Consider the following 21,005-nt stretch of genomic DNA (forward strand, 5'->3'; position numbering starts at 1 on the left):
TGGCCCCATTTCCCCCCAGCTGTGGATATGCAAGTGGGACAGGGAAGGAAGGACCACTCTGCCCTCTGAATTTCTGCTGCAGTTTCCAGAAAGGGAGATTAAAAATTAAAATGGCTGTATCTTTTCCTGTCCCACGTTGCTACAGTGGCAACAACAAAAGTCAAGCCACTTTGCTGTAAATGTCGCTAAGCTACAAGGGAGGGCTCTTTCTGAATGCATCCGACCCTAAAAATTGTGTTCTTCCTAAAATCCCAGGTTTTTGTTTGCTTTAATTTTCTGGCCATACTGCAAAGATAATCTGTCTATTTTAGATATTTCAGATCATCAATATTGACACTTGAACAGGAAATATTGGTGAATGTTTGAATAGAGTAATAAAAAATACATGTCTTTTGAAGCAATTAGCAATCTAGTGTTGAATAGATAAGAGAAGTGAGGTGGATAATTTTAATTGCTGCCAGGATGCTCAGTGTAACTTTATTGTCCAAAAAATTAAATACAAAATACAAATTGTTGGGTGGTGTTGCACTATGATGTTTCATTTCGCTCAGACTCTTGTGTATTTGTAAACAGACTTTTGTTGCTAATGCGTTTATACACTTCATGCCTGCAGCAGCCATCTGGGGGCAATTAAATTATACCCATACCCTATGAGTTATTACTTTTAATTTTTTTTTTTTAATTGGGACTTCTAGCATCTGTCAGAAGATTCCCTAGCCATTTTCTTACTTAAAAATATGTATCCTACAATTATGTGTGTGATACATTTACTCTTGCATATGGCATCCAGTCCCTTAGAAAATGCCTTGTGCTTGATCACAGCTCCTCACTAAGGACCCAGAGTGCCGCCTTTCAAGCCTTGCAGACATCCAAAACTCTCCATACCTAGCTGATGTCAACTGGGATGCTGTTCTAGAGAAAGCTGTGACCCCGGGCTTTGTTCCTAACGTAAGTCGATATTCCAGGTGAATATGTTTGTAAATTCTGACTTTAGTTATCACTGCTATTTTACTTGTTTATGCTTGTATTTATTGCTCTTCAGCAATTTACTTTGGATTCTACTTTCATTTACTCAGTCACAGCTAAGGGAAAATTCGTCCCATTTCAATAGATCACAACAAAAACTAATTAACCTTGGTTCACTTTTCGTTCCCTTTCAAATAAAAGAAAGCTTTTTCTAGACTTTGCATTTCCGCTGTTAGAGCAAATGATTGTCAGAGTTAACTCTGAGACAAAGAAAACCAAGAAGACTGTGTGGCTGTGAAAGTCCGGCATTTAAATAACATTTGGAAAACTTTTTGACATCCCAGTATGCTGCTACTTTTTCACTTAAAAAATAGGGTTCCAAAAGGCTGACCTATTTCCTTTGTGACAGTTTCTGACAATAAAACATTCAGATGTGTGAGGGAATCTGGTGGTTTCTTTTTTACTGTAGTCTCATTTTGTTGGTGTTTTCCGGGTATTTCCATTTTCATCGTTTTCAAGTTAAATGTATTCGAAGGCCATGAATAAAAAGCAATGACTGTGGTGTTAACATGCTTCTTCACTTTTTTCAGTCATATCACACTATAATTCTTCTCCAAACAACATATTTGTAGCATACCAAGGTTTGTTTCTGTTTTGCTGGGGGTTTTTTTATGCAACTGTAAACAAAGATGACGAAGGTGGAATAGGTAGACCCTGTCTTCATCCAGGGGCGCATTAGAGTCCATCATAAACATGATGGGGACAGGATCCAATGCTTCAGAAGCTGGAGGTGAGAGACATTGCCTAACGGAGCAAAGGTAGACAGGTGGGTTGCCAAGACACTGCTGGCAGTGTTTGCTGGGCTTCTTGGCACCTGACCAGAGCCTCTCTGGAAGCAATATCCTACAGGAGAAGAAAGCTGCAGGTGGGGAAGCAGGCCTCCCTGAGGGAACTGGGGGAAAGACCAGGAATATGGCAGGTATAATACTAGCACAACAGGAGAAGGGAAAGGCATGCTCCTCTGTACAGGCACTCAGGACAATGTTCACCTGCGGGGAAATTCCTTCCTTTCATTTTGTAGCTCAATCCTAGTGCAACATGAAAGTTGGAGAGGTGAATGTCATATCTGTCAGGCCAGGAGTCTTTCCCTCTTACTTCCGTGTCTAAGCTATGCCATGCCAGGAACCTCCCCTCCACTCCTTCAGGTTTCTGCCCTAAGCAAAGCACTGCAGAACAAAGCTCCTTCCTGGCCTGGTGGACTGTAAACTCCGTTCTCCTGGTGGTGTGGATCTGCAAGATGAGTGGAGACTGACTTTCCTCTTTTCCTTTTTTCAAGTTCAAGCTGCTCTTTGAGATACCAGAGGTGTGCACTGACTTCTCAGGCAGAACTCAACTGATTATTTAGACCTCCTACTCCCAGCTAAAAGTTTAATCCACAACTGTCAGCATGTGGAAAACTTCACAACACAGTATCTTAAAAGGGAGATCCATTTCCCCATATCCAAAGGTACAACATACTTGGCGATCCAAGAGAGACTCAGATTCTGCAAAGACAGCTTTTCTTTTCACATTTGGATTCACCTTATTTGTGTTTTGGCAGGCATCTATAAAACTGAAGGGAAAAGCTGTTTTATTTGAAGCAAAATAACATTCTACATTTAAAAGGAAATAGGAGTAAAATGTTTCATTTATCTACCCAGATTAATATGAAAGTCCCATTACAAGCTCTATCAGACTCTTTCATGAAGAGTCTGATATCAACCAGGGCTCGTTTCACCTGGTCAATCAAGTGTGTCAGGAAAAAAAGTGATATGGGAATCAAAGTGTCTTTTCTAGTACAATATTTCTTTTTATAGAAACTTTATTGTTTCATGAGACCAAGTTTGGTCACACATTTTCCAGGAACTTTCTCTTTGTTGCACCAGCAAAATTTTCACTGATTAATTGAGGCCACACAACAAAATATTTCTTCTTTTTCAGCCTTTGATGAGAGGGTGAGCTGGGGCCCTGTGACCTGTGGAGTGTTTTGAAAGTAGAGAGTTTTACAAATTTTGACAGCTTGCCATGACTGTCAGGAGCTTGTCTGCCCTCTGCAGCTAAGAGGGCACATGGGAGGCCCGTGGGAGCAATATCCCACAGGTTAGTTTCTCCCTTATAGTTTGATTCCATAAACATAGTTCTTACTTAACTAGCACATGTGTTTCTTTATGGCTTAGTTAGTTTCTTCATATTCAGCTTGGAGTCATAAATTATTAGTACGGTTTTTAAAAATATAATTTACTTTTATTTTTAAAGCTTCAGAATTAAAGTGATCTATTTTTTAAGTAGTCACACAAATCTCAAAACTATACATTGTCAAGAAAGAAACTGATATTAATGAAACCTAAGGTAATAAATATTTATTTATTAATAAATATAAACAAACTATAAATTTCCATAAATAAAAACCAAATACATTTTACTAAAGCTGTCTGGATAATATGTGAAAAGGCATCAGATATGTAAATATTATGCTCCGACTATACAGAATTCACTAGGAATAAAAACGATGGAGTGATCGCTAAACAAAATGTTTCATTGTAGGATACCACAAATTATACAAGTAATTTCTGATGTGATTTTACTGCTTGGTGGTTTTGGTTACTAAAAATATCTGTCGTCCATATATGACTCATTTTAGTACTTCCACCTTGACAGTGACAATGGTGTGATTGAACTCTCAGAAGTCCCAGAAGAAAACAGGCTGCTTTTAGCATCTTCCACAACACAATTCAAATCTTTCGGAAAATTTTTTTTGGACTTCCAAAAGAAATTTAAAAAATTTTTAAAGGACTTCCTTGTATTTTAAGATTCAAAGAATCTTAAAATTTGCATCATGCATCACAAATTAACATAACATTTTTTTATGGAGAATCCAAAATATTTAAGTAATTTGTGTAATGGGTAAGGAAAATCTTAATAAAGTGGATAGAATAGAAAAAGAATAATAGACTAGAATGAAGCCCATAATTGGGAAAAGCCAGGGATTCACCAAGGACAAAAAGTACTTTCCAAACCTGATCATACTCATGGACAAAGGAACCTGCTCAGTTGATATGGGGCAAGTGGTGGTCATTGTTTACCTGGATTTCTCCAAGGCTTGTGATACAGTTTCCCACAGCCTCCTTTAGGAGAAATCGTGTTATGGTACAGACAAGTGATGCATGTTATGGGTGGGGAGCTGGCTGGTGGGCTGCACCCAGAGGGAGGTGGAAAACAGCTCCTTTTCACCTGGCAGCCTGTCACAAGTGGGGCCCCCAGGGATCGATATTGGGTCCAACACTGTTTAATACCTTAACAAATGATGTAGATGATGGGAAGTGTGCTCTGAGGAAGTTCCCTGATGATACCAAACTGAGTGGGGAAGTGGACACTTTGGGAGAACCTCCCTGCAGGAAGACCTGTGGAGAAGTGGGCTAACAAGAATCTTATGAAGTTCAACAAGAACAAGTGTAAGGTCTTAAACCTGGGAAGCATAATCCAGGGATGTAGCCCAGGGTGGGATCTACCCCACTGGGGAACAGCTCCAGCACCTCTGGAGGTCCAGGTGGGCAGCAAGCTCAATGTGAGTGACCAGGGTGCTGCCACGGCAAAGAAAGATGATGGGATGTTGAGTTGCATCAACAAGGGCATCACCAACAGAGGAAAAGTCACTGCCCACTCTACTCAGCACTTGACAGGCCATGCCTGAAATACTGTGTTCAGTTTTGGTCCACACTACACATAAAAGTGTGGAGAGGCTGGAGTCGGTCCAGAGAAGGGCCACAGAGATGATCATGGGAAACAGGCCATACGAGGAAAGGCTGGAAGAACTGGGCTTGTAGAGCCTTGAGAAAAGAAGGATTAGGGGAGACCTTATCACCATGTCCCATTATTTAAAGGTTAGCTACAAAGATGGAGACTCCCTTTTTACAGGGAGTCACATGGAAAAGACAAGGGATATTGGGTACAAGTTACTCCTGGGAAGATTCCAGCTGGACATAAGAGCAAAGTTTTTCATAACAACAATCAGCCATTTCAATAATCTGCCCATTAAAATGGTGGATTCCCCAAATCTGGACACTTTTCAGCTGGACAGGTTGCTGGGCTGTCTTGTCCAGACTGGGGACTGTGGTTTTTTCCAGAAAAGTTTGACCAGGAGATCCTTGGGATCCTTTCCAACCCGGGATTCTATAATACTGTGAATCAATTTTTTTAGTATAGGCTGCTAACCAAAACAGGCCTGCTCCTTCCTTTGTTCTCATGGACAGCATGTAAGTAACTGAATCCACAGTAACACTTCAGAAAATCAGATTTCAACAAAGTCTTAGAGGCACTCCCCATCTCTTTTGCACTATTACAGGTGCCATTTACGCTCTACAGCACTAACTGATATTCTCGTGAAGACCTGGGACCAGATTAATCTCTCTCACTGGGGAAGCATAACTTTAGTCACTCTAGGAGTATATCTGTTTATAACTAGGAAGTGGATCTAACTCTTTATAATTGCTATATAATATGATTTTTATCTTATCTCCCTTACTTAGAGTTTGAGCGTCACTCCAGGCCTAAAAAGACAGTTTTCATTTTACAGATGTGATTGAGGAGTTGGTTCATTATTACTGCTATTAACACTTGCCAAGCAAACTAAAAAACCACAACAATGCTTCAAAGAGTAACTTTGAATCCTTTTGTACCAGAAAGGAAGACTGAACTGTGATCCCACATTTGAACTTGAAGAAATGATTTTAGAGTCCAAGCCTCTCCATAAAAAGAAAAAGCGACTTGCCAAAAACAAATCCAAAGACGGAGCCAAGGAAACCTGCCCGCTGGTAAGATGGGGACTGTGACTGCAGTCAGTGGCATTTTGATTACACTCGAATAGGCAAACTCCATTCACTTCTATTTCCTCTGAAAATAGACTCAACCTTTCTGTCTGTGATTTCATACATTGCATAAATCATCTCCAAAGCAAGATGAAAAGCAACCATTTTTTTTCGGTCAAATAGTAACAACATGTTTAAGCTATAATAATTTTTAAGGTTATCACAGATGCTCATTTAAAGTATGAAAAAGTGTTTCCAGTTGCCAAAAACACTTCCCACACATGGACAAATAGTTACAAAAAGTATTTATTCAGTACTACTACCAAAAATGAAAAGTATGCAGTGAAAAGGCTTTTTATTTACTCTTGACTAATGTGTCCCATGTAGAAAGATGCATTGTATGAATAGTCAAGAGTACTGAGAAAATTAATAACAATTTCCAGACTTGAATTATCATTTCAGTGAGGTTTTATAAATTATGTTGCTACTCCTAATGATTTTGTATGTTCGTGCAAGCTGTTCTTCGTACAGCTATCAGATGTAAAAATCCTCAGGAATTCTTTATGGGGAACTTCTTCCAAAAGAATGAGATTGATTGTGCTATCACAGCCCAATTTAAGAGTCTTCAAAATACTCGTGATAATATTCATTCGTAAGCCTTTTTGTTCAGTGTTGTTTGTGTTTGTGTGATTTTTGTCTATGATTTCTCATCTTTTTTAATCAACCTATTCATGCTGTTTTTTAAAGAACGTACACCTGCAGCAGTGCTTGGAAACCGTTAGGAAAGAATTCATCATATTCAACAGAGAGAAGTAAGTGCATTTCTTAATGCCTCTTTAGCACTCACTACTAAAATTAAATTGAAAACTATTTTTTTTTCTCACAGTATAAGGGGAAGTGATTAATGATCACAGCAGCAGAGCCTAAAAGACTGGATTTCCATTGATTTCTTCCCCTACAGTCTCTGGTGGGATGGTTTTGTAGTGCTTGCTTCTCTGCAACCAAGCAGAAGACCTTGTGATGAAAGTATGTTAGAAATATAAGGTAAATGTTACTGAACTCCCCAGAGAAAATGCCAGTAATTAAGCAGAGGAATACAATACAAGGTACTGCTTTTTCACAACTCAAACAAATCCAAGGGAAGTCATAACTCATGAAATTTTAATGATACGAGCTGCACTGTTCTGACTTGGAAACACTGTTCATACTTCCCCACTATTGGGGAAAAAAAAAAGTGTATTTCAACATTACCTATTTCAACAAAGCTAAGTATTACACCTATACCAGACACGAAGCAAGAACTTGTAATCTGAGGGTTAGTCAGAAGCACAAGACTGATTCCCAAGGATATCAATAATCTTCCTGGTTCAATTAATGCACTGCATTTTTCATAATTTACTGCCTTTGAGTTGCAGTCATTATGAACCCATTTGTATTAGCAGATACACCCCATAACAGTGGAGTTGTTTGTGTCTTTGGTCAAATTATTGCATTTCATTCAAGTATATTCCATGTTTTTATTTGGCCTAACTATATATGCAAGCCTTTCTAATAGAGTTGTGAGATGTTAAAAATTAATTTAAAAGTTGTGACTATTTTAATTAATGCATACAATGCAGGTAATTACTGTCTCTGTAATTAAAACTGGGAAAGGAATTGTCGGCTTTGTACAGTTCACACAATAGCACAAAGGAAATTATGCCATGATATACCCTTCTTCCTGTTACAATCTGTGGGACATTTCTATGATTGATACTGATGCTCACAGAAGCTACAAGGTCTTAGAAAGAAAAAGAAGGTCCAGCAGATTCTTCATGTTATTTTGCATGATCTCTAGCACAAGAAAGCCTTTTGTTTCTGTAAAAACCATAAAGAAGAGAAGCCAGACCAAGTCAGCCCATAGAAGGTTTTCAGAAACATCTTGGTGGATTCTCTGAATCAGTTGAACCAGTGAATGCTTGAACTTTGAATTTAACCCACAAAAATAAAATTATTAAGATCATAATGACAAGATTAGAAAAATTTTACATTTATTAATCAATTTAATGAGTTTTCTAGAAGCTATTCACACAAGTAATTAATTTCCAGATATTACTACTATTATTATTATACCACCTACTCTAGAGTCATACATCAAGAAGTTCCAATATGCAGCAATTTTTGAAAGTTAAAACCCCAGATTTTGTAAGACACTCAAAATTTCATTGGTGTGTTCACTACCTTGAACAATTTCTCATCATGATTTTACTGTGTTATTCTTAAATCATTTTATGCATAGGAAATTTTTTTCATTTGTTTCATATTGCACAACTACAGTAGCAACACAAGCTATAAAGAACTCTGAGAGGCTGATGAGAGATCAAGAGGTTTAAATTGAGTACCAGTAAAATGGAAGCAAAAGGTAAACCACATGCACTTCAATCAAAAAAAGCATGTGTTTTGGTCATTGCTTGGCTGGCTTTGACAAGGTAATGGAAAAATATTTAGTATAGACCTACAACAGATCCTGCATTGTCTAAAGCCAGATCACAATAATTTCTCATTTAAATTGCATTATAGCTTCAGAAGGACATGGAGAGACTTCTGTAATACTTTCCAAAGACAAAAATGTTAAGACTGGGGGGAAGCAGAGGTCAAATGTTTGAAGTGCAAAGTGAATTCAGGTTAATGAGAACAAAATAGGAGCAATGGCAGGCACAGATGCCATCATACCAGAAGAAGCTACACAGTATACACCAGAGGAACTCAGGGTGGGTTTCCTTAGACCTTCTGTGCCCTCAAGACTGGATGTACAGGCTGAGGCTGTGCTTACATGGATTTCCAAAGCCACATGGCCCATCAAGTTCTTAGGAACAGCTGCAGATGCTGAAAGATGTGAACTGTTTGTTCCCACAAACACAATACCTATTAATATGTGATTGTATCATTAGGTTCGGTGTCAACCCCAAACAGGGCTTTAAATCAGTCTCAGATTAAAGCAGCCAGATGTTTTGGTATTCTTCCATGTTCCTCTGCATAGTAACTGTTGAAACTGTCTGCATATTTCTATAGATATTCATTATATTCAGCAACAAAAATCTACATTTTATTGTGACCTAAGCCTTCTGCTCAGTTTACTTCAGTGTCACAGAACACCACAAAAATCCCAATAAAGGATGAAAAAAAAATAGCATGTCTTTCAAGGGAAAAAATGAGACTCTCTAAACTACAAGGATTCAAGGAAAATTTCAGATGCTTCTATCTGAGCAACACAAAGTCAGGTAGTAATATGTAGTTAACTGTGTGATGTTAAACCATCCCAGTTCCACAATATCTTGCAATCCAATACTTGTAAAATATCTGGTATGAAAAGCAGAGTCTGATTTTATTGAATGCCTTGCTGGTAGTTGTACACTGTGCCTCTTTTCCACTGTGTGTCTTTCATCCTGCAACAGACACTGCAAATCTTGCAATATGTCATACTTGCTTTCTTGTCAAGAAGCTCAGGAGACTATCAGACGCTCTTAGATTGCAGGCAAGAGGAGCAGGGGGAATTAGAGAAAAGGCTCACTATGATAAAAATAATTTAAACATAGTGGAAGAGACTGAAGTACGTTAATAGTTTCAGTTAACGGAGACAAAGACAGAATGTGCACATTTTCTGTATTCCATTGCTTTCTGTATTTAAGTAATGGAAAACTGGTATTTGTAGGAATGTTTTAAGCAACGGCTTCCTTGACAAAGACATGATGTTAGTGATTGCCAGCAGTGGGTAAAAAAAGTTAGAAATGCATCCCTTACCCACTCCTGATCACATGGCATCTTCTGTTGAATATTTCAGTGGGCGTGAGCTGCAAATTAAAATGCGTATGGGTGGGTGTGGGTGGGTGTGGGTGTCTTTTGATATGACATGGGGGTATGGCATCTGTCCACAGTGATGTTATCTTCCAGTACCTTCAAGACAGGGGCACTCACTGCACTGATGCAAAGTAAAACAACATAGGAAAATCCTTTTGCAGGACTTGTTTTCTATTCTTAAAAGTGTCAATGCAGTCTCTTAGTTTTGAACACATAAACAAAATAAACTCTGATATACAAATGGTCCACACACTGATTAGCTGGCAAGTATGATCTGAAGTAGGTTTCAGGGATCTGTTTGGCTCCTTTTGGTGGAAAAATAATTATTTTTTGGTTTTAATTCCTTTTCTGTATATAGATATTTTATTATATCCAGAAATGCAGCACCAAACATTCTGCAGTATCTTAATGTGTATTCCCATAGACTTGCCAGCAATTTTTCAAGAATTTGATCTCATTTACAAGCTGTAGGCTACAATTTCAAATTTTCTTTTTTAAATTTTGTGTGTGTGTCTGTGGTGGAGGAGATTGTACAGATAAATCCACACTGTGTTCTTGTAGCTTTATTGAAAAGATGAGCACAGATTATTTTGCTATTTTTGTGCTGTAATCACTAAACAGATCTTCACATACAACTACATCTCTTTATGAATACCTAAAACCTGAAATGACCAGAAATTAAGAAATAGACCCGATACTTGCTTGTAGTGAAATCATATTTCTTACCCCTTATGGTTCCTGAGCCTCTTCTTCGCCCTGAAAAATTGTCTCTGTCCTAAGATACTGATACACCTTATTCCTCTTCTCAGTATTTGTTCAATGCTTCCACACTAAAAAAAATCTGCCACAAATTGAAGCACATTGCTCTGTCTTTTCCTGCTATCATTCCTACCTTTTGAGCATATCTAGCTCTCTTATAAATGATCCTGAACAGCTCGAGGTGAACAGACAGCTCTCTGTTCCCAGAATAAATAGCAAAACTTGAGGGAGCATATTTTAAGCATATTAAGATGCTTAAAATCACGTTGTCTGATTTTTTCCATATCATAGGTGAAAAGCTTACTTAATATTCTCTGCATTTTTTATAGGATCAAATTTATTATCTCTCTCTTTTTAGTTCTTTTTCTTTTCTTTTAATTGTCTTTTCAGATTCAAATCCAGAGTCCCTGAGTACTCTCTTTCATTTTATTTTGATTGAAATTGAATATTCATAATGATTTGCAGTATACTTCATTGAATGTACTTTTCTAATATGTATTTTACGTCACTTTGGTATCTCTGGAGATCTTTATATTATCATAATCCTTCTAATAGCTGAATCCTTTTTGGATGAAGCTGCATTCCTTTTCTTGCCCCTTCTGCTGACCTTAATTCAGTTTAGATCCATTTCTTTCTGAGCATTTCAAGTGGTTGCACAGCTTTTCACCGAAGCTTTCTTCTCCCTTTTGAAATGGATATGTCTGCTTTTGGAGATTGCTCTCGCAATTAGAAAGATGTTTTTCTGAATGTGATTGAACCTGATTTGTGTTTGGGCAGTAATAACTGTTGCTTGCTCACATGAGCCCTTTCACTTCTGCCTTTGATTCCTGCTCACTGTTGCTGGTTTAGAAATGTCACTCTCTTCCTAGTGAGCCAAGCTGCCTAAAAGTTTGAGTGTAGCAGGTCCAAACTGGAAATTTTTCTACAGATATACCTTCAAATTCACTTTTTTTTGAGAAAGGAGTGGTCAGAAAAATGCCATTGTTTCAATGACGTGTTCCTTTCACAGTTTCATGGAGGGAAAAAACCCACAAAGGCTAATGAGTACCTGGAACCTCATTTTAAAAGTCTTCCAGGAAAAATGGTCAAAGTTTTCCCAAGCAAGTAATGATACCATTATAATGGCTACACTTGACCATCCAACTTTGGGAATGAAAGTTTGTATGGGGGTGCATATGTCAGGGCATTCTCCATGTTGAAATGTGGTCCTGGAAAGGTCAGGATAACATACACATCCTCAGCAGTGGAGGCCAGAAATTAGTTTTTACTCACAGAAAACTAAACAGAAATACACCTCATTAAAACTAATTGGAAGTCAATTCAGAGGAAAGAGGAGTCTTCATTTATACATCTCAGACTTTGGAGGGGAAGCACAACTGTATAATTCTGAGTACCAAATATTTTAATTTTTTGAACAGGTTACATGGGAAAAATCATATCTGTGATAAATAAAGGCTGCATAACAGGTCATGACTGTTCCATTGCCATAGGGGACTACCTCCATGATTTCTCTTCATCTCTCTTTGTGTCCCACACTAACATAAATTTTCACTTATTATGAGTCACCATTATGAGTCGTGAAGACTGAAATCCTTGTCCTGTTTTAAGAAAGCAATTTGGAGCCAGTTGATGAAGCAATGCAGAAACAAGCCAGTAATGAGATAACATTATTACTGCCAGTCCCTCTGATGTCCATGTATCTGTTGAATATATTCATAAATGAGTTGGGAAGGGAGGTGAATGGTGAGGGAACAAAGTTCACTTATGATACCAGAGTAATCACGACTAAATCTGACTGCAAAGAGCTGCAACAGATAATGATAGCCATGGTTCTGAGTTGCAGGGTAAGAAAATGGCAGCTCAAATTCAGTACTGACAAATGCAAATACATTAGGAAGAAGAAAATCTAAACTTTACCTTTAGGATAATAGACTCAAAATTAACTCCAGTTATGAAGGACAGAGAGTTTGAAAAAACTGTGGATAGCACAATGCTAAGCAGAAGACTAAAAGGTGCTGATATGTTAAAACCTGAAAAAACAGCTACAGATAAATATATGTTCATATACATAAACTTGCATCTTTCATTCTGTGTACAGTTCTGCTTTCGTATCTCAAAAAAGTTACAAAGGACTTAGAAAGGTTTCAAGAAAAACAGGATTGGCCAGGGGGGTGACATGGGTCATGTAGAAGGATTTAATAGACTTGAACTAATTTAAACTCCGAGAAGAGGCAACTGAAAAGACAGGAACTGGATAAATAATAACATGTTCTGAAACTTATTGAGAAGATGACTAAGCAATGATTATTCACTCTTTGTGGTAACCCAAGGTCACAAAGTTATCAGTCTGCAGGTTTAAAAGAAAACAAACCATGCTTTTTTGTGAATTGCAGCATGTTGCTGAGTGGTGCTTTGGATGTTAAACATACAAAAAGATTTTAAAAAGGATTAGAGAAATTCATGGGAAAAGATCCATCAAGGTCCTTGAGATGTGAGGCCTCTGATGCAGTTATTGGTTCTGGAAACCTGGAAATGTCAGAAGTGAGGGGGATATGCCACAGCAGACATTTGTCTCCATTCAGCTCATTCTTCGACAACATGCACTAGTGTCTGAAATGGGCCACTATGAGAGAGGGGAATCTCTGTTAGGTAGAATGGCTGGGTTTGTGCATTTATGGCTTCTCACAGATTACAAGGCCTCCATTTTCATATACCCTTCATAATAGCACATATCTGTGTATGTATGCATACATGCAAGTATGTGTGTGTGTATATATATCTATCTGTATCTATCTATATCTTTATCTATTTATCTATATATATATCTACTATTGGAAATAGGAAAAGAAATGCAGACTTAGGTCAGTAAAAGATTTAGGTAAGATTCAGACTGTCCATTGCTGTGTTCCAGGACACATCCCCCATCCCCTGGGAAGACCTCCCATGTGGAGGTAATTTTCCTGTGTCCCACCTGGGGCACAATACATGCTTCTGCTGTGGGTGCACCTTAGTGACTAACCTGAATGATGTTCAGTAGAGTGGCTTCTGGGGATCTCTGTGTTAGGCAGCACCTTTCCCACACATTGTGCAGGGAGATTTGGTGATTAACCGAAGGCTGCAAGTTATGCTGTGCAACCACAGGTGAACTCCTGGCTCAGCCTCCTTTTGTGGGGTCCACCTTCAGGGGAGGAAGGAGCTCCACAGTTAATCAGACTTCATGTGAAGCTAAGTTTTGGACTGGAGCAGAGAAATCTTGCATAAGAAATAAGTGGAGAGAGATGAGCCTGCAGAGAGGTGAGTGCAGGCTGTGGCTGCTCCCTGGCAACTCACAGCCTTTAATTCCTGGAAGTCTGGTGCTGTGAGAAGGGTAGGGCTGAACCTGCCTACTCCCAGATGCATATGCCAGCCTGAGAATGTTTATTGTCAGGTCTAAATAATTAGGCAAAGCCAGACTGACTTTAGTGGTGTGTTGACCCTGTCTGGATGCCAGATGCCCACCAAAGTCACTGTATCACAGCTCTCCTCAGCTGGGCTGGGGAAAGAAAATACAACAAAAGGTTCATGGGTTGAGGAAAGGACAGGGAGAGAGAGATCACTCACCAGTTACTGTCATGGGCAAAATTTGCTCAGCTTGGGGAAGATTAATTTAATTTATTGCCAATAAATAAAAGACCAGGATAGTAAGAAATAAACCGCAAATCTTAAAAACATCTTCCCTCCACCCCTCCCTTCTTCCTGGGCTCAACTTCACTCCCAAATCCTCTACCTCCTCCATGACAGGGGCACATGGGGATGGGGAATGCAGTCAGTTCATTCCATGTTGTCTCTGCTGCTGCTTCCTCCTCACAGTCTTCTCCTGCTCCAATGTGAGTTTCCTCACACAGGCTGCATTTCTTCATAAACTGCTACAGAGTGGGTCCCTTGACCTCCATGTGGTCTGTCCATCTGCTGGCAGCTGAACAAAAGGGTGAGCCTAACATCCTGCAGGATACACACCAAAGGCAGGCTAGGAAATTAATGCCTTTCTTGAAAATGTGTTTTGGCCCACACCGGGAAATATCTTTATTTGTGGACAGGTGCCTATGGTCTTAAAACTGGATATTGGCTAACTAGAAAGAAAATCTTTTCCCTGTCATCCCAAAAAGTCTAAAACCCAGTATATTATTGGGAAATTTCATAACTGCTTTCCTGTTCCCTGTAGATGTGGATCTGCAAAGACACTTAAACTAGAAAAACTTGTTCACATTTAAAAATGTGGCTGAACAAGACAGACATTGTTTAGGATGCACCTTGAACAGACAATAGGCCACTTCTAAGAGACACCTATTTCACTTGTCTGAACCTGGCTTTAATGTTAGTGTTAATCAGTTGGTTTAGTCACATTTTCTTAAATGACTGCACATCGTTTGAAGTCTTCATTTATTTACTTCATGTCTTCACTTATTTTGCTTCATCAAATCCCAGGATAAACCTGAGATCTCAAGACAATGAATGTCAACATCCTATAGCACCCAGTACAATATTTCACTTGCCTTCTGCACACTGGTATTTCACATGTCACTCATGCTGTATGTGCACCTGAACCCATTAGGTTTGATTATAAATTGCTGGTTGATAGAAAATTCTTTTCACAGCCATTTACTGAAAAAAAAAATTAATTCCTCAGCAGGAACCATCAACCTGAATCAATTATCCAAACTCTAAGAATATTTCCCTGAAGATTCTTGGAAAAGGTGGGAGTAAATGTCATGAGTGTCAGTGGTAAAAGAAGATATACGGGCTACATGGGGATACTTCCCCCAACATTTTATTTTTTACATTCAGCTGTAATAAAGCGTAACTTTTAGTTTGAAAATCATTAATTTAAATTTAAATGGAGTTAAAATACAGTTATTTGAATAATTACTTGGTAGTCTACTGAGCTATCAAAACACGTACGCCATGGTGTATTAGGAAAACAGACCTGACGTTATGACTCTTTCCATCAAAGCACTCAGTTCCAAGAGAACATGTTTGGGGTCAAAGACTGACTGAGTTAAATAGTGCTTAGACACAGAACAACTCCTACCCCACAGGCTGTACACAAGGTTTTTCAGAGATATCTGAAATAAATGGGAATTAGATGACAAAGTATTTTTCAAGTTATAGCCCAAGTCATGCAGAAAAGCCACTGCTGGCAGAGCCGGAGCCTGGATACGCTACAGGCACGTCTGCATGGATGAGCAGGCAATTGCACCCTGTTCTCGTTGGTGATTTCATTACCCAGCTCTTGGCAGAGTTTATCAGCATGTGCTGTGTTACAGGCTGATGGGACCATTCAATTTCTGCACGCCTGAACAGTGTGGGTGCAAATTAGCTCTAATCCAGAAGTAAATTGGCTCTGATAAGCAGTGCAGTGTGTGGTGAGCTTGTAAAGCCACTAGACAGGAAGGGCCTTGAATCTGTTTCTCAAAGAGGGAAGGCATATATGTTTTTCTAGAGGTGCAACAAGCCTGTATCCCTTTAAATTAATATATTTTAAAATAATTTATTTAGTTTAAGCTCCTTTAGTACTCAGTGAGGAGAGACTTGTATCTCCCAAGATTGATCTGTGACACATATATTAGATTACTTAGACCAGAAGAAATTAATCTATGTTAGTGACTCTATTTATCCTGTAGAGAGAATCTGAACTAATCTTTCAGTTGTCTACAGTTAGCTGGCATAAAATCCATCCCACATTTGAGAGTTCAGATCATTTCTAAATGTCAGTTCCACAGGCACAGGAGTTCTGTGGTCTGACCACTCTCTCTGTGTCAGGTAATCAAGGGTATCTCATGCAGCACCAAGCATCGCTTGTGGGGCAGCAGCATTTGAGTGTATGTCCATAGCCATGGGGGCAGGAGGCCAAGAACAAGCAAGCCATAGCTGTAAACATTATCAAGGAAGTGTCAAAGACTCATGACATCCACTCTTGGCTAGTGGTTCAATGGAGTTGCTTCTTGGACCCAGGTCTCCCAAAACACACACCTGCTGTAACTCAGACAGCGGGGAGGGTTGTGTCTCATTTAAGGCTGCTCTGCACACATCGGTTCTCTACACAAACTCCAGATCAAGGGGAAATGATCTGAGTTTACAGACTAATTTTCACTCTGGAGTCTTGTGACTCAGCTTTGATGTGGCTGAGTGATGAATGTTGTCTCTGCTTCAGCAGCTCCATAAGTCTGCCCTGGTCTGCCCCAAGCTTCCTCTGACACAGAGCAAGAGTGTGCCTTCCTTGTTTACTCAGAAATGATTAGAAAATTCATACACTTTCCAGTGATTTCTGTTTTCCTGAAAAGACTTCTGAGATCACTCTGTGCAGAGGCCAAATGAAAGAAAAGCCCACTATCAACTCTCCCATGCTTTCTGCTCCTCTGCTACATGTAAAAAAGAATTTTTAATAAACAAACCAAAAAGGACATTAGCTATATACAGCTGTCTTTTGGGACAGTTTCAATTGGCTATATAATTACTTAGTTTAATTAATAAGATGCCCACAGCTGGGATTCTTTTGAATCCGTCCTCTTTTCTAAAGTGTTTAACTCTCCTTCCTCCATTTCCACTCCTTTTTTTTCTTATCCTGCATTTTCCACCTTCACTGCTGTTTTCTGCCTATTTTTCATAGGCAGTACACAGGCAATCTGCCATACTGCTCCATTGTTAGTGTGGTCCCTGGCATAATTTTTCCCAGGCTAAAATCACTCTTTGAAGCAATTCCCTTCATGCATCAGGGGTTATCACAGACCAAAGGCTGCCCAACAGGCAGCTGGAATCCAACAACTCTGGTTTGCAGGTTAGAGATTAGCCATAAGGGTGTGAGGCAGTCTGTGCCACTCACTCAGTTCCCAGGCACTGATCCTTATCTTCAGGAGCAAATGGAACTGATGTCTAAAAGACAGGAATTGCATTCCCATGCAGTGCTCTATTTGCTGCCTGTCATGAGAGCCCTCCCAGGTACCACCGGGGAATAGGAAGTGGATGAATAAATTGTCAGATGTTCAGGTTACCAGGTAACTTAATCTTAAGGAGGATTAACAATTATTTCTGCTATATGTTGCTATTAAATTAGAGCACATCTTTTCAAGTTGGGGAATTTCATAGGATTTGGGTAGACCTGACTGCTCCTTAAGATTTACACTGAGCAAAGCTACTATTTTCTTCTTTATGGATGGAAGTGTAAATTAAGCAAATTGTCTGAACTTCTGATAAACTTATAGGCTCACTTTTGCTAACATTTTAAAAAAGAAAGCAAATCTAGGAATTTTCAGTCCTTTATGATAACTTTTCTGGCTACTTTGTTTTGAAAAGTAAAAATACTCTTCTTCATATGCTTATTCAGTGAAAAAATAACTTGATCAGGATCCTTTGCTCACTTCTTCCTTCTTTATTTCACCTTTTCACTAAAAAGTATAGTTGAATGAAATCTTGGCAGAAGAGAACTAGTAAGCAGAATAAAGTACTGCCAGCTTCTTCCATTTTTACAAAAAGTAGAACACAGCAAGGACCAATTTATAAGAGAAACCTTAAAACATGCAGGCAGAAAATTATTAAGTGACTGTGTATCAAAGTCCATTCTTATTCCCGACAGAGGAAACCAGACAACAAGCCAAGCTGCTTATTGTCCCAGAAATCATGCTCTGTTATCAGTATTTCCACAATCATTGCCTGCAGCTGATGTTAAAATGATGTCAGAAAAATAATGGGTGAATTTTTCGAAGTGGAGTATGAGATGCACATGCATACAGCCCATTATTTTTGAAAAGACGTGTGTGCACTGCAGGACCTACATTTTACTGCCAAAAACTTGCCCTGTTTTTGTAGTATGTCCACTTTACTGAAGTGCATGAGCTGCTATAAAGCTTAGACAGGGGTTTTATAAATGATGAGGTTTTGCATGACTTTGGGGAAGTGACTCTTTTTCCAGGTAAAGCATGAGAAATTGTGGGTGCTGTGAACATTTTTCCTCAGTGCCAAGCCGAGGGAAGAGTCCTTTTGGGGCTGCTGGGTGAGCTGATGTAGAAAATGAGCTGGCATGACCAACATTGTTAATTTCCACCTGTCAACCACCTGCTTACTACTGAACACTTATTATTTAGGCAGAGATGTAAACCAAAACAGACCCCTTTCATGAGGGTTATACCAAGGTGTAAAGTCCAAGCTGCCCAGCAGCTTTCTGGTTACATTTTGTATCACACTCAGTGTGAGTCCTTTCGAATCCTCACAGTCCAAATCCTTCTGTTCTTTCTAGAACATGTTTCTCTGCATAAAAACACTTAAAAATGTGAGCAACACAGGGATATAGTCTGTACTTATTCCACAGTAAGCAAATCTTATTGCCACAGTTAGACTCCAAAGTCCCATTAAGTTCTCCTTTTTATACCTTTTGACTGGAAATAAAGGAGATGGGTGGGGATCTGGTTCACAGAGCTCCAGATTGCCACAAATTTTACAAATTATTTGGGCTGAGCATTTCATCTTTCTTTTGTGTGGAACCAAGCCTTGAAGCCAGTTTCAATAACAGCTGCTAACTACATCCATTTCCTTAGGAAGCAATTTCTGAACCATTTGGTGAAACAGTGCTTAGTTATCACTCAAACTAATTAGTTGTGTTCAGGGACAGGCAGTGGTGGTGTGGGAATAATTAAAGAGTCACCACCTTGTGAAAGAAATTGTGTTCAACACTTGTGATTTATTCTTCTGGGCCTGATTTGGTTATGTTTGCATACAAATTTGGATGCATCATTACCACAATGAATAAAAATTGAAATTGGAAACAAACAGTGGGCAAGAGTAGTGGGTACAAAACTGACACCTTGCCTGCCCTCAGTGCTGAGATATCTTACTCCATCCTTGGCTATCTCGGCAACTTGCTCCCATCTTGGCTGGGCATGCTGGGTGTCCCCAGCTCTGACAAGATCCCTGCGAGATATTGCTACTGTTGGGATCTTCTTACTTTATGGAGTCCCTCTACAGAATTGTACCACCCTGTAAAAATTATCTGGATGAAAGTTTTTCAACATTATAATATTCAGCTATTTTAGTTATATGGCATAACTTTCACGTTTGTATTTTCTCTGACCAGGATATAACAAAATAGTGCCTATCTCTGTCCCTTTCTGGCTTCTTTTAAGTCCTTCAGAAAATGTCATTGCTAGATCTTTTCTATTGAGAATGAAAAGTTTCTAGTGCTGTATTATTTGCCAACTCATTCTAAAAATATGGGATTTGGACATTAGGACATTCACTGCGTTTTTAAAATCTCCTCGTGACTTCTGTATCTGTGGTCTCGTAGACAAAACACATGACATGCTCAGACACATGTAGATGAAACAGTTCCTTCCTGAGCACAGTCATTCCTCATGACAGATCAGTCTCTGATTCAGATGTGTTCAGAATTAGCCTTATAGCAAGGCCATCTGCACAAGCCATCAGCATTACTTCTGTGTAGATGCTAAATCATACAACTGAGATGGTTTTCTGACTATTTAGCAAACTGTCCTCCAGGATTCATGAATTTCAAAAAGCCAGCACAGACATGCCTCATCTCTTCTGATCTCAGACCCCCTCCCTTGTGAAAAATAACTGGGAAAAATATTCCACAGATTTATCTACTCCTCAGGACTTATCCCAAGGGATGTAAAAGTTGTCATTAATAGGCTTTTTTTCCTACAATAAAACTACAGTTTCTAAAGTTCATTTTATTAAGCTCTTCTTTCCCCCAAACCAAAAGCAAAGCATCCATTTTCTCCAGCAAAGTGTTTGAAATATCAAGAGACCAAGGTAAAATGCTAAATATAGAAAAGGCAAAACAAATCCACTGCCCACTCAGACTGTTCTGTTTCCTCCACACCTAGGACACTTGATTTGCAATATTGGCGAACTCACTTGCAGATTTTCCATAGTCAAAAGAGTTTCCTTTACGATGTGGTAAGTGTGAGAGTCTCAGAGGAGGGGCAGCTCTGCCTGGCTTGAGGTCTCTTTTGCCAGTAGAAGGTCTCTTTTCTCCTCTCAATGGCTGCTGAGAGCAGGCTCACCCTTTGAAACTCCTTGTATTTCTGAGGCTTCAGTTTCACCCTGACAGCCTGGCAAGGCCCACTGAGGAGTGCATCAGCTGCACAAAGGTGTTACCATGCACTGAGCAAACAGATGAGTGACAGGCAGTGTAACAGCCTCTGCATGGCTGTCAAACACAGCAACTATGTTTTGCAAAGCCTGATGCCATTGCTCTGTACTGATATAGCAGTTTTGGACCTAGAATTTTTCCCTCTCCTCTGAATTCCCTTCCACTGACCTATATCAGATTCAAGATCCAGCATCAGAAATCAATGCTGCAGGAAAGTTACTGTAATATCTGAGTATTGAGAAAATGAGAACCTTAAAAAGCAATTCATGGCTCACACAGGCTCTTCCTCTTTACCAGAAATACTGACAAAGCCAAGACTTGACTGGAGGTTCCGTTACTGTTCTTGCTTCATTCCTGTAGTGGCTGGTACAGCCTCCTTCTTCCTCGCTGCTGGAGAGGAGTCTGTGCAGTGCTCAGTGTCACACACTAGCAATATTGCACAGATCGATGGCGAA

At 39.2% G+C, this 21,005-nt stretch overlaps 1 protein-coding gene across 1 annotated transcript in view; it reads left to right on the plus strand.

The window, feature by feature from the left end:
• The window catches only part of STK32B (serine/threonine kinase 32B), a 134,127-nt gene that overhangs the window by 107,604 nt on the left and 5,518 nt on the right, over positions 1–21,005 (plus strand). The window contains exons 8-10 of the mRNA XM_017727628.1: positions 823–948; positions 5,685–5,816; positions 6,558–6,622. Coding sequence (XP_017583117.1) covers positions 823–948; positions 5,685–5,816; positions 6,558–6,622 — 323 coding nt within the window. The remainder of the gene's footprint in view (positions 1–822; positions 949–5,684; positions 5,817–6,557; positions 6,623–21,005) is intronic.

The sequence above is a fragment of the Corvus brachyrhynchos genome, unplaced genomic scaffold (genome assembly GCF_000691975.1).
Source record: "Corvus brachyrhynchos isolate BGI_N302 unplaced genomic scaffold, ASM69197v1 scaffold80, whole genome shotgun sequence".
In the NCBI taxonomy this organism is placed as follows: Eukaryota; Metazoa; Chordata; class Aves; order Passeriformes; family Corvidae; genus Corvus; species Corvus brachyrhynchos.